At 38.2% G+C, this 13727-nt stretch overlaps 1 protein-coding gene across 2 annotated transcripts; it reads right to left on the reverse strand.

Moving 5' to 3' along the window:
• Positions 658 to 9318, reverse strand: LOC109224064 (lipase member N). Of its 2 annotated transcripts, XM_019388611.1 has the most exons (9): positions 9091 to 9318; positions 6726 to 6899; positions 6218 to 6620; positions 4247 to 4527; positions 3589 to 3657; positions 3430 to 3486; positions 2230 to 2282; positions 2050 to 2125; positions 658 to 1899 (listed from the first exon to the last, which is right to left on the reverse strand). In XM_019388611.1, exons 1-9 carry the CDS (start codon positions 9129 to 9131, stop codon positions 957 to 959), a joined length of 2097 nt encoding a protein of 698 aa, XP_019244156.1. In that variant the 5' UTR covers positions 9132 to 9318; the 3' UTR covers positions 658 to 956. The 2 variants fall into 2 exon arrangements, with proteins under 2 accessions (XP_019244156.1, XP_019244157.1); XM_019388612.1 differs by lacking the exon at positions 9091 to 9318 and having other exon boundaries at positions 6218 to 6552; positions 6726 to 6880.

Raw genomic sequence — 13727 nt, forward strand, 5'->3', positions numbered from 1 at the left:
ATAAGAAAGTGATCATACAACACAATATTTAAAGTTAATAAGAATGGAGCACTTCATATTTTACTAAATATTACATCCCATAAGAGAATCCCAAATATTTCTAGATATCTTTTAAAGAAAATTCTGTATAAAATCTTTAAAGTATATACAAATATATATTTATATGTCGGTTTGGTTTGGGTTTTTTTGCTCAATACCAAATCAAATCCAACCAAACCTCAACAGGTCTTTTAATCGGTTTTGTTTGACTTTTCGGTTTGATGCGATTTTCCTGTTCGATCTGTACACCCCTAGATAATATATACTCCCATCTCTGCAAGCACTCATTTGTTTAAGTATAGATAGAACTAGTCTCATTTATCTGGCTAATAAAAAGTGTCAAAGTGCCACAACCCTGATAGAAAAAGTAGCTTCTCCATAAGAATATTTTTTTAAAAGAACTTTTTTGAAAAATACTTTTGAAAAAAATATATTTAGAAGTATTTTTTAAAAGCTTGGTTAAACATTAATTGTTGTCGGAAAAACACTTCTCAAAATAAGCTGATTTAATAAGCTTGGCCAATCAGGCTAGGAATCTCGGTCTAAAAGTTCCAACATCAGGCACTTCGAAGGAGAATACTGAACGAAATATTCTGGGAAGGGGTGAAGAAAGAGGGAAAAAGAGGTAAACGACTGTTTCATTGAAACTTCAACATGTTACAATCTTACAACATACATACGACAATATTCACAAAACCACACCTAAATCTCTTACACTACACCATCCAATACAATTCTATCCCCTTGGAAAAATATGTGGGAATGTACAAAGGAGCCAACGCTTTCACTGGTACAATTTGATGACCCCATGTTCTCTATATTTTTCTGTATATGTAACATACATGTATTACACGGAACACCAAATAACTTGGAGCATCCAAAACATCAAAGGTGTCAGGCTCTTGTAGTGTTACACTTCAATTGCTGCTGGCTTCCCCCTCTTTTCTCCTCAGCTTTAACGATCTTTGCCCAGGTTGCTGCTTCATAGAAGCACCTACTAACAATAATCGAGACATAACATAGGCCAATAGTTCTTCATGATGAGAAAATGTAAAATCCAAATGAGCATACTCAAACTCATTATATGACACCTCCACACCTGCATCCTTCATCAGCTTATAATGTTTCCTTACCATGGATGGCCTGATGACCTTGTCCTTTCGCCCAGCAACAAGATCAACAGGAATATCAATAAGGGAATAATACTCCCCCAAATCTAAAGGCTTAGGGGAACCATAAGCTTCCATGTTTGCAGCCGCACTCCCATAGTCAAACATTATAAACTTCCGACTGTGCTTGATCTGTGCCAAATGAAGAGCCACACGGAATGAAACAGCTGGCATATCATTCATATTGTAGTGCGGCAACCCTAAGACTCCAACCCAATTTGAACTGTCTCCACCAACCCCATAGCTTATGAGAGTTTGCACAAGGCCTCCAACTGCTGGTAAGTTGTGGAAATCACGGGCCAACTTGTTAAGCAGCATGCGGAAAAAACGAGTGGGTATATAGAAAGCTGACACAAAAGGGGCAAGTAGAGGAGACAATAGTAGGAATAAGTATTCCATCATTGTGAATACAGGATTGGAATCATGATGAAACCCAGCAGGTGATAATAAGATTAATCTTGAAAGTCTATGGGGCTTTTCCTCAATTCGACGTGTTAGGACGTACATTAGAATAGCAGCTCCTCCCAAACTATGGCAAATTGCACAAAGTTTGTAAGGTTGATCATTGTTGCTCTCTTCCTCCACAGCTTTTTGGCTATTTTTCAATTCAGTAACTTTTGTTTTGTGGATCTTCTCTATCATTGCAGGTATATCATGTGTCCCATGCTCATTTATGGAGTACTTCCAGTACCTGCATGAACATCCACATTTAGGAACTAAAGTAACTTGATAGCGATTCAACAATCACCAAACACACAAAATATGAAGAAACTTTTTTTTTCAAAAAGAAGTCTAACGACAATTTAGACATGATGGGAGCTGCATGAAGTAATACACTTACTGGCGTGAGGATATGTTCTTGTCAACATGCTCTCTTGAGACCAATCCACGGAAATTTCCTAGGAAAACATCATACCCTGTAATCAAGAAAGACAAGCTTGAATACTACATAATTATCTCAGGAGAGTACAGTATATGCACACCCAAAAAATTAGTTGACACAACAGCACAATGGACAAACCTTGATCATAGGCTGCAAATGCTGGGGAACCAACAACTCCATTCGATACCCAACTATAAGTCAAATCACCAAGTGAGAGATCAAATAGAATAAATAACGATGCAATTGACAGTTAGAACTAATCATAGCCGTAAATCTTAACGATGCAATTGAAAGTTAGGACTGATCTACACAGTATTTTTTATTTGATTTGCACAGGGTGTCGGAGTCTCTAAGAGCCCCGACTAATCCCGGGGATGCACAGGCCCTCGGCAAGGAGTTTCCCGCAAGTGCACCACGGTTAATTCAGGTTTTACCCAGTCCGATGGCCCACAGAAATTGTTTGCACCTAGTGGGTTTCGACCTTGAAAGGGAGCAAACCCCAAGGCTCAAGTCTATTGCCACCAGGCCAACCCCTGAGGGTTGACTGATCTACACAATATTAAGGAAGGAAAACATAAGAACTAAAAATTGAAGGACTACTACGTCTCAATGCAACATAGATCAAATGACATCGACAAATAGATGCCTCCTCAATTTGTGTGATTTGGCGAGGGGACGAGATATAATGCACACAATCCACAAGATCAAAGTGCCAGATATAGTCGATCTCATCCTCAGACGGTATAAATTGATAGCCTATTACCAGTTCTACACCTTCATCAATGTCCATATAGAAAATAGACCCTCTCCAGCCAAAAAAGTTTCTTGAAAATACTTGGCTTCGCCCAGAAGGTAGTTCAGCTACAGTAGCAAATTATCCTGATCCTGCTTTCAGGATCACACTGATATTTTGACATTATGAATATGTAAAATGAGAAAAGCAAAATACTGAACTCCCTGCTCAACATTCCATAATCCTAGTCCTTTATCCAACTCCCTAGCGAACTAATTAGCACATACGCATATCATAGTTTGATCTACTTAGAAACCTGTGAAGGGGAAAAAAGAAAAAAATCCATAGTTGTTCAAAGTGTTGCTTAGACAGTCAACTGACATAGAACCAATGATTTGGTACTTCCCAAGTCCTTCTATCTGATCAACTTTGTCATTTCACCCAAAATATCACGCAGTAGTTACTTATAAGCCTAGCGAATCTCAAAGGACAAACTTGCAATTTATGCTGAGACATCAATGTTATCCCAAGTATGCAACAAGTTGAATACGCCAATTAAGAAAGGGAAAATGATTTTGAAGAGTTAGAAGAGATGTTAGGCTCACCCCATGGATGAATCAAAAACCCCATGTTGTAGATAAACAACCTTCCGAGCATCACGTCTGCAAAATTAAGTTTGAAACATCAAGCAATATCTATAAATGGGCATCCACCTTAAAGCTCTGATATAAAGTAGCGATGATGATCACAACAGAAATGCAAACCTTGGAATTCTCTCCAAAAGGAGAACATATCCATCATCAGTAACCACACGAAGAGCTTCATATGGGTATCTACAAAGGAAAGAGTAGCATGCTGAGAATAACTGAGATGCCAATTTTATTTGAAAAGCAAAGCACTGCTTAGTAATGAATACGAAGGGTTTAGAACATGCTTCAACAGTCTAGAGGACAATATCTACCCAAACAACACTGGTTGGTCCAAAATAAAACTGGGAAGTCAATGATTTTCATTTTCCTGTTTACAGTTGTAATCTCAAAAAATTTTGTAATATAATTCTTGTCCAAAAAGCAGTATGTCCAATCAATTTAGAGGTCATTATAACTTGAAAGTTAGTATTTCAAGAAAATAAGCACTCTCTACGCGCACTGGATTAGTTACAGCAGACACTAACACAATAGAAGTACAGAGAAGATGCTACTCTTATCCAGCACTTTACAGACCTTTAAAGAATTTGGTGAAATATTTTAGATCCAAACTTTAAAAATGTATCCTCTTATTAATACGACAAACTTAAGAAATATTTTAAGAAGAATTGGACATGTCCGATCCCTTGAACTGTGTCGGCAAGATTCTTTTAGAAAAAAGACAACTGTGTAGGCCAGATCTTAGAAGAGGTAAAATGCAAGCAAAAACCCTCACCCAAGCTCTGTAATGACATCTTGACATGTCCGAGCATCTGTATTGAGGGAATTAAAGCCTGTCTTCCGTTCTCTAGGAGTAGGATCACTCTCCGCGAGGGTATCCACAGGAACAGAGACACCTGAACCAACAGAGGGAACATCCTCGTGACCGCTGTTATAAGAACAAAACCACTTCACCACTTTCTTCAAGGTGCCTATTGGTGATAGAAGACAGTGTGCTGCCTTGTCAACAAATTCAAAAACAGCCTCAATGGTGATCTCAATTGCTAAATGGAGATCCTGCATATAACAAAATTAGACCAAGTCATATTCATAAGAATATAATCGGGCAGAAAACAAAAACAAATAGAATATACTGGACAGGACAAGGTAGTTTCTAAGAAGACACAATTTTTTATTTTCACTTTTCTCCTCCCGAACTCCTATTATTCTTCACTTTTGGTATTGTTTTGGCAGGTAGGACGAGCGACGAAGAAACAGGAACGGGTGTTGAATAAAAGAATAAACAGACAGTATTAAGTTGTTAGTGAGAAAACCAATTCTGGAGTTAGTTCAGCTGTTTGGTTTCTTCTGATTGACATAAAAACCATCGAATTACTCAAATCCAACTCTTTTAAGGTTGACCCAGTGTCAGAAGGCTCTCGCTAAAGCAGGCTCGGGAGAAGACGAATGTAGGCAGCCTTCCCTCTTTTATGGAGAGGCTGCAAGTTTCAAACCCTAGTTGCCCGTAGAAACACATAGCACTTCTCTGTCGCTCCAAGGCCCACCTTTTAAGGTCCAATTTTCCGTGACACCAAAGTGGTAAATAGGAAAAGTTAAAGCTAATTATAGTCAAAATACTTCTTGTTAACTCTGTTTTCACCTTATATTTTTTGAATTTTGAAACTTCAAATTGCTTTTAATGTAGCCCAAACCTGCAATCTTCATTGAGTTATAAGCAATGCTTGCCAGGCCATAGTCCAACGAAACAACCACAACAATTGCATGATTCTTTTACAACCTGTATTACTTAAGGTTGAAAGTTGCAGCGGTTGTCTTTCCCTTCTAGTATAGCATCAGTCTTTCACCCACAAACCAAACACCTTTCCGATTTCTTCCTCTTGTAGATTGCTTAAAACTGAAAGATTCACCATACAAATCCGCAAACACAAAATGATCAAGACCGAAGCTCATGACCAACCCTTTATTCACCAACTTTCATGGCTTCTTTCTTTAACCTCCTTCTTGATCTGTTACCTAAAGAGGAGCCTTTTTCGACCGCCTCCGCAATCGCAACCCGAGTTATCATGGATAAACTTCTCTAAGTCTCCCCCCTACCATCAAGGACCGAGAGTATATTTTTGTCTCTTTGCATTTTCAATCGAGATATGTTCTTTGCAGCCCATCACGTTTCTTCCTCCATGTATTTTTTCCTTTTACTTTTGTGATATAGTATTTTTTCAGGAAAAAAGATATGTCGCATTGGATCCGAGGCATACCAAAAAAGGGAGGTGAATTATCTCTCTCCCTCACAGTCTCTCTTCAGAATTTGTCTAGGAAATTGTAGATGAAAGAAAGTGAAGGTAGCAGCTAAGCACACTTACATCTAGGGAATGTTGGAATATTTTTGAGTCCTCCCCCTCCCCTTCACGCTTCTGGGAGTAGGTTGGAGAAGACAGTTAATAAGTCTTCCCATTCTTTGTTCCTTTTTCCTTCTATCTTTCAATTTGCTACCCTTTCTGTGAATATGGTTCGCCTAATCACCTCTCGTACATAGAGTAGAAGACGTGTAAGGCAAATTGGCATGTTCAAATATTGGCCAGACAAGGATAACATGAGGAATCACGTGGATAACCAATGAGCTGTAAAACCTAACCCCCCCCCCCACCTCACCCCTCACCTACCTAAAAAAAAGATAACTGTAAAACCTAACCCCCCCCCCCCCACCACACACACCAAGAGTAATGTTGTATGAAAATGTCAAACAAACCTCAACGACACCACGTCTTCTGTCAGTGGCACGCTGGACAACGTGATCCCTTAGTGTCTGTAACCTCTTCCTCGCTTGTACATGGGAAGACTGGAAACTCTCAGATGTCCGAGAGACTCTGCTGCCCGTACCCAAAGCATAGAGATACAAAGGTATGCCCAACATAAATTTAATTGGGAATAGGAGCCATGAAATAATGTATCTGACCCAATTTATCCAGTGCCTGTTCCGCCTTGAAAGACTGCGAGCTCTAGATACCCGAGAACTTTGTGACAGTGGAGATGGAGGACAAATGTTGCTATCAGTATATTCTTCTTCTTCTGATGATGAATAATCTACACTCGAGGAGGTATCAGAATCAATAGAAAGTTCATGAATGAACTGGTTAAAAGAAGAGGCGCCACTGTGATCACCGAAAAGGTAGATGTTAATACAGACGCATGATTCAAAAAGAGCTAAGTTCAAAAGCCAAAACAGGGGTAAAATGGGAAAGAAGATAAAAACTCACTTCTCCATCCACTGTGGAAGCCGAGGTCCACGAAATGTTGGACGAAGCTCCCAACCATGTATGCCTTCAAGAATGGTAGATTTCCCGGGCAATATTGTCAATAATAATGCTGACACTCCATTAATCAATCTCACAACATTATTCAGTGACTCATAAGTCACTGCCTTAACTGACCTGAAGAAATGTTGACAAAAGACAGAAACATTAAATAATGCATCAATAACCATATTTGCTGAAGAAAACAGAGTGAGAGTAACTCTAAGGATTTCAAGCTGAATAAAAATTACAACATATGAATAAAATAATACTGCTGAATATGAGCTACTTTTATGGTTAATGACTTCTGAGCTCATTCAAATCTATCCGCCAAAAGTAATTGTTCTCACTTGTAAAGAAATGGTAGTGCATTAGGGTATCCATAGATATTGAGCTTATTATGTTGCAGTGCACTCAACCAATGCCCTTAAGGCAATCATCACAATGAAAACCGAATTTTGCAATAATTTCCCATCTATTCCACCGGATAAATAGGGGGGATCATAGCCGAATCTATCCACGAAACAACTGTTATATCGGTTTGGCTTTCATGATCCCACTTCTTGCTATAATATTGCCATTAGTCTGCTACTTGAACGGCATCAAGAGCAAAATACAAGCAGCTAGAGGTTTGTTCGTAAAAATAGACATCCTCCCCCCGGATCTCTTCTAGAAGAAGCCACTTAATTGCCGAAGCAGTTACAGGCAAAGAATAAATATAGTGGAAACTTTTTTCTCCTTCTAGCTAAGGGAGCAAGAGAATAACCAATCTGCTTTGAGTACACCAATACGATCTACTTGAGTAGAGGTAAGAATTATATCTCGCCTAGCTCTACCTTTTTCTCTCGATTAATTCTAGTACTTCCATATGCGCTAATAGTATTGAAAGAAATACAAGCCACATCAAGTTCACTTCTTCGAGATTTAGATGAAACTCTGGGAATAGCTTGAGATCAGCGTGATATATAGACATAAAGGATAGTCGCCAATCTGCAACATTGTGCTCCCAAATCCGCCCCAATGTTCTACCGCAACAACAACAACAGCTAAGCGGCTACGCCTAAATCCCAAACAACTTGGGGTCAGCTATGTGAATCCTCACTTCTTTTTTTAAGCTCAACTCATATCATCTATCATACCAAAATAAAATAGCAGTGAAAGTAACAAAAAAAGTCTTATATATATATATATATTAGAAGTTCTCTAGCATCTAAAACATATTACCAACTAGTAGATATCACCTATATGGATCTTTTTCTTCCATTGTGCTCTATCTTTAGCTAAGTTTGCATTGATTCCAAGGATTCCCATCGTTCTACCGCACATATCCTAAATGGTTAGATTGGTATGCGTTTTCATTTCTAGTTCCTCTCTTGAAGATATGACCCTTTACATCTGTCCAATAATGTCCTCCACGTCATGAATTTATTATGCAAAAGATGAATTGATGCTATCATGTCTGGTGGCGGCAAACGTTAATAGCCTGTTAATTTGGCATTCTACTATGATAATGAGACGCATGCCATCACAATTCTATTTCTTAGACAACTAAAACTCTAATTTTGTCACTTTTTTCTGCACATACGCCCCATAGAAGTTCATAGCATAATTAATACTAGTAATCTGTTAATGTAGCTATCCAACTGTACCTATTCTTCAATATCAATTTGTTTCGTATATACAGAAAACATAGCATAAGTACACGCTCACACACATATACTTATGTCTAACATTCATTTTTCAATTGCACATCTATCTTAACCTTATACTACCACAAAATCTCAAACCAAAGGTATATTACAACTCAATATATCGTGTATTTTTTATTTTCTTAAGCTCTGGCTAATTAACTAAACCCAAAAAAGAAGCTTCAAAGCAATATTCACATTCTTCTTTTCTGATAACCACGGTGTCCAAGCCAGCTTGGAAGGTAACAAGTAACTCTATCCACCAAGGCTTGAATAGATGGAAAAAATTCATCAGTGTTTTTCGTCTCCGTCTCCGCTGGGATTTGAACATGAGACCTGATGGTTCTTAACCCAACCACTAGGCCAACTTATTCACATTCTTTTTAAAAACTAATTGCGAAGAATCAACACATCACCACTTCACTGTAGAATAATCAATCAATCAATCAAATTCGTCTTAATCCAATATCATTTGGGATCAACCACATATATCTCCCAAACATCCACTCATCCATTTCATTCCAATTGGATCGAGAATATGCCTGAATACGCATACGGGCATCCATGTAAATGTACATCAATGTAGTTGTATCAGGTGCTTGTGTATTTATACACATAAAGAAGGACAAATGAAAACTTACTCTTTGGTGACAGCGAGGGTATGGTCAACGAGCCGTTGCATCGGTTGCGATTATATTTGGATTAGATTTGGTAATTACAACAAATAATCGATACCGATTCAATCGATATAACTCCTGGAAAAAAGTAATCAAACTGCAAAACTATTTCCCAAAATGCTCTGGAGAGAGAGAAAGGGTCCGAGTCCGATAAATTAGGATTCGTAGCTACAACACCGCCTATTCTTGCCGTCCAGGGAAGTTATGGTCCCATTTTGCAACGTGGCATTCTGTGGTTGGATATAATAATCCCTGTCGCTTTCGAAGTTCCTCCTTACTGACGTGTCATTGACTCCACGTTTGCGTTTATATCCATTTGAGATATGCATATTTCCTCATATTGCAAACGTAGTCCCTGAATTACTTGTGAATGACGAGTTTCCGACCTTACTTTAAATTATACTGGTACGCCCCCGCAAGTTCTCGAATCGGGTTAGCGCGTTATGTTAGATATATGATGAACAACATTTGTTGAAAAATAAAGAGAAAATTACGCGATACATCAAACATTTATGTTGTATTTATCAATATTAGCTACTTTGCTCCCAACCCGTTGATAATTCCTTTCAGACAGCAATTTTGCATGAACTCTAGATAGCAAGAAATTTACTATTCGTAGCTATATTTGAATGTTATTGCACCCAAATAAGAGGTTAATTATTGTGAACTGAAACAAGGGAGCAACAAGCTCTCATGGCTTAGTTGGTTAGAGCGCCCGCTTAGTTAATGGAGGTCTTGAGTTTGACTCTCAACAAAGAATATTTGATTTTTCTGTATTCTGTATTTCGCCTTGATTGTATTCGTTACGCGAACAATACAGCTTGTATCCTTTGTATATATTTTATATTCGTTGTATCCTTTGTATACACCTTTGTATTTTGCCTTAATTACAGTTCATACATATCGTATTCGTTGCGCATTTGAATACAAGTGATACAAGTTAATAACAATTGAGTAGTAGTTATGTATGCTAATTAGGCACACTATAGTTATTAGACTCTAAATTATAGTGGTTTATGAAAATTTCTCAAAAATAAATTCTATTGTAAGAAAATATTTTTTTGGTGTTTCTAGCGAGTATGTTTTGGAAAATGTATTACAAAAATTAATAATAGTATTAAGGCTTGATAATAATGCCTAAACGTAGAGCAATCTTACGATGGTAAAAATAAGCCAAGATTACGCTCGAAGGTGTACAGCTTGCCAATTCCATGCTAACTTCATACATCAACCACCTAAAGTATTACACCCAACTGTTGCTTCTTGGCCATTTGATGCTTGGAGTTTGGATATTGTTGGTCCATTGCCAAAGTCTTCTGGTGGACATCTATACATTTTGGCCGCAACTAATTACTTCTCGGAGTAGGCTGAAGTTGTTTCTCTTAAGGAAGTAAAGAAGGAAAATGTGACTAACTTCATTGGAGTCAATATTATCTATCGTTTCGGCATTCTTCGATATATATTGACGGACAATGGTAAGCCATTTGATAACAAGCTGATGAATAAAATATGTGATCTTTTTGGCTTCAAGCAACGCAATTCCTCCATGTACTATGTTGCTTCTAATGGACTTGCTGAAGCCTTTAACAAGACGTTACACAACTTGTTGAAAAGGTTGTCTCTAAGTCTAAGAGAGATTGGGATGAGAGAATGAAAGAAGCTCTTTGGGCATATAGGACTACATATCGCACACCAACGCAAGCGACTCCTTATTCACTTGTTTATGGAGTTGAAACAGTCCTTCTACTTGAGCGTCAAATCGCACCGTTGCGGCTTGCCATTCAAGAAGGACTCGCTGATGAATAAAATGCTCGGTTACGCCTTGAAGAATTGGAAGCTCTTGATGAAAAGAGGCTAGAAGCTCAACAAAGCCTTGAATGTTATCGAGCACGCCTGTCTCATCTTTTAACAAAAGGGTGCGCCTTAGATCTTTCCAAGTGGGTGACCAAGTTCTTGTGGTCAAAAGGCCTATTATTACCTCTTGTCGATTTGGGGACAAATTCTCTGCTAAGTAGGATGGACCATATATTGTACAAGAGGTATACTCAAGTGGCGCTTACAAGATAGTTGACTCAGAAGGTTTGCGGATTAGCTCCATCAATGGGAAATTCATGAAGAGATACTATCCTTGAAGAAAACAAATACGCTCCTTAACACATGAGCACAAACTTTATGTTACTCCTGGACCACAAGAGTATAAACTGTGTACGGTCCAAAAAAAAGTCCGCTAGATTGAAAATCTCAAAAGAGGCGGCCTAGGCAAAAGTTAGGACATTAAAAAATATAATGACTTGATCTTCTTCGCCGAGGTACATTGACAGCTTAGAGTTTCATTCTAATTTCGGGCATATGAGTTTAAAAAAACATATTATCCAAGGCATTATTTAAATGAGGTATGATGAAATATAATTCACTTGATGACACTTGAAGATTAGGTGTACATGTTTTCTTTCCTTGAACCCTTTGTCTTGTCTTGATGGCTAAATGGGGCAAGCCCTCCATGTCAAATTGAGGTCTTTGATGGGATGATTGTGGTTTCTTTAATAGGAGGCCAAATATTCAAGTTAAAGTCTTCGGTTCTAAGTCAAGTTGATTTTTTCAAGTCTGTTACATCATCAATTTGAAGTGTTCAGGTCGGCTAGTTCTTAAAGTTACAGTCTTCAAGTCCGTCAAGTCTTCAAATCCATAAAGTAATTAAAAAAAATATTACTTGTTCTGAACTACGTAATGACTTGATCCTCTTCATCGAGGTACGTAGGCAACTTAGAGTTTTATTTTAAGTTCAGTCACCTTAATAAAAAGAAAAGTGAGGGTTTAGTTTAGAATACATGGATAAACTACCGAGTCCTGATCGTTGAAGCACTTAAAAAAATTTCAAGAACAAAAGGGAATATTGATGAGAACACGCAATATAAAGTGAAACGAAAGAAGTTTTATTGCTAATGAGAACATCTACTAAACAATCAAATTCAAGAAGAAAGGGAAAAACAAATAAAGCAGTGTTTATAGCCTAATCTAAGCACAACTTGTAGTTGGCAAAATCTTTGAGCATAGCTTCCAAGTATTTCTTCTTCTTCTCAAAATCGGCCAAGTCATCATCATTTAACAAGGCATTGCATCATGTGTCATACTCCTTTCTAGTAGTTGAGGTTCCTAACTTGGCTTCTTCAACTTCTTTCTTAGCAACTTCTAAAAGGGCTTCTAAGTTCTTCTCTTTTTCACAGAGCTTCTCTATCTTCTCTTTCACTGTAACTAGGGACTGACGGATAGATGACACTTCTATAACCTTCTCTTATTCTTCAATCATGGTATTTGTAAGGTGTACCTCAGCCTCTGATATTGCAGTCTCTTCAACTTTCTCAGATAAAGCCGACCGTGTCCTGTTATATGAAGCAACAAGCTCAAAAAGGGACTCCGGTAGGTTTCTCAAAGGGGAAATATCCACATCATCCCCATCCATTGCCTCAAGGATCACTTTAGTATTTTCTTCAAGCTTAGAGACCTTGTCTGCATTGCTACCTTTCAGCTTACGCTAAATCGAAGTCCAAAGCTTCAAGATAAACTCCTTTTGAATATCCAAGACAACCTTCTTTCCATAAAAACCAGAAGTTGCAATTGTTGGTCATTCACGCAAATCGGAGCCCAACTTTGCCCTAATTCCATCATGAGAAATAAAAGTTGCCCCTTGGTCTGCCTTAGCTGTGGAAGATGATTTCTGCGGGTTCGGTGCTGCTATAGATTCACCACTATCTTGTGTCCTTCCTCGTTGCAGTGCTCCAATGTTATTAGCCTGCAAAAAGTAAAGAAAAAAAATGTAAGAACACTTTAGCAAAGTCATTTGGCCATGGTTAACGAAAATGAAAAGTTTATGTTTTCTTTTACCTTCTCGTTACGAGTTGTTAGTGTTCTTGAAGGGCTATCAACGCTTTGGACCTCTACAACTCCTTCTGGTTTAGGCCTTCTCTTTTTCCAACATTGATCTCATTTGTTGTTATCATTATCCTATTGGGATAGTCGCTCGCTAGAGGCATCGACGACTACTCAAATGGAATAAGACTTTTGCCAACAAGAGCATGGATCTCTTCTCTTCGAACTTCCTTGTGTAGCATGGGTCCGTTGCCTGTGCGCATCTCAACTACCTTAGACTTTAAAGCATGAAGCTTATCAGTCACTAAGACATCCTTATTGCGGTCTTGAAGGGTATTTGTGATTGGCTCAATAGGATTCATCAAAAATAGTAAGTGGTCTTCAAGAAGGCTTCCATGCGCCCTTGCCCACCAAGATCTATAGTTAGAAAATGTAAACTTCTTCATGTTGGATCCAAAAGGAGGAAATACTGCCCTTGACTTAGATCTAGTCAACACATAAATTCGTGCAAGTCTTGACCCTTCTTCTAATGAGGCCTCACGAAAATCTCTCTCCAAGCGACCAGGGGTGTCTTGATAAAAACCAAATTGGCGGCTAAATCGATGAGGGTTGTAAGGTTCAATAAAAGTTGACTCCATCCCTCAAAGGAAGATAATTCGAGCCAATACTCATAAAGAAATTTAACTCGAACTCATCTGCCTTACCGTCGTCATAGTAGTGGTTTGGATTAGATC

The sequence above is a fragment of the Nicotiana attenuata genome, chromosome 3 (assembly GCF_001879085.1).
Source record: "Nicotiana attenuata strain UT chromosome 3, NIATTr2, whole genome shotgun sequence".
NCBI classification, from domain to species: Eukaryota; Viridiplantae; Streptophyta; class Magnoliopsida; order Solanales; family Solanaceae; genus Nicotiana; species Nicotiana attenuata.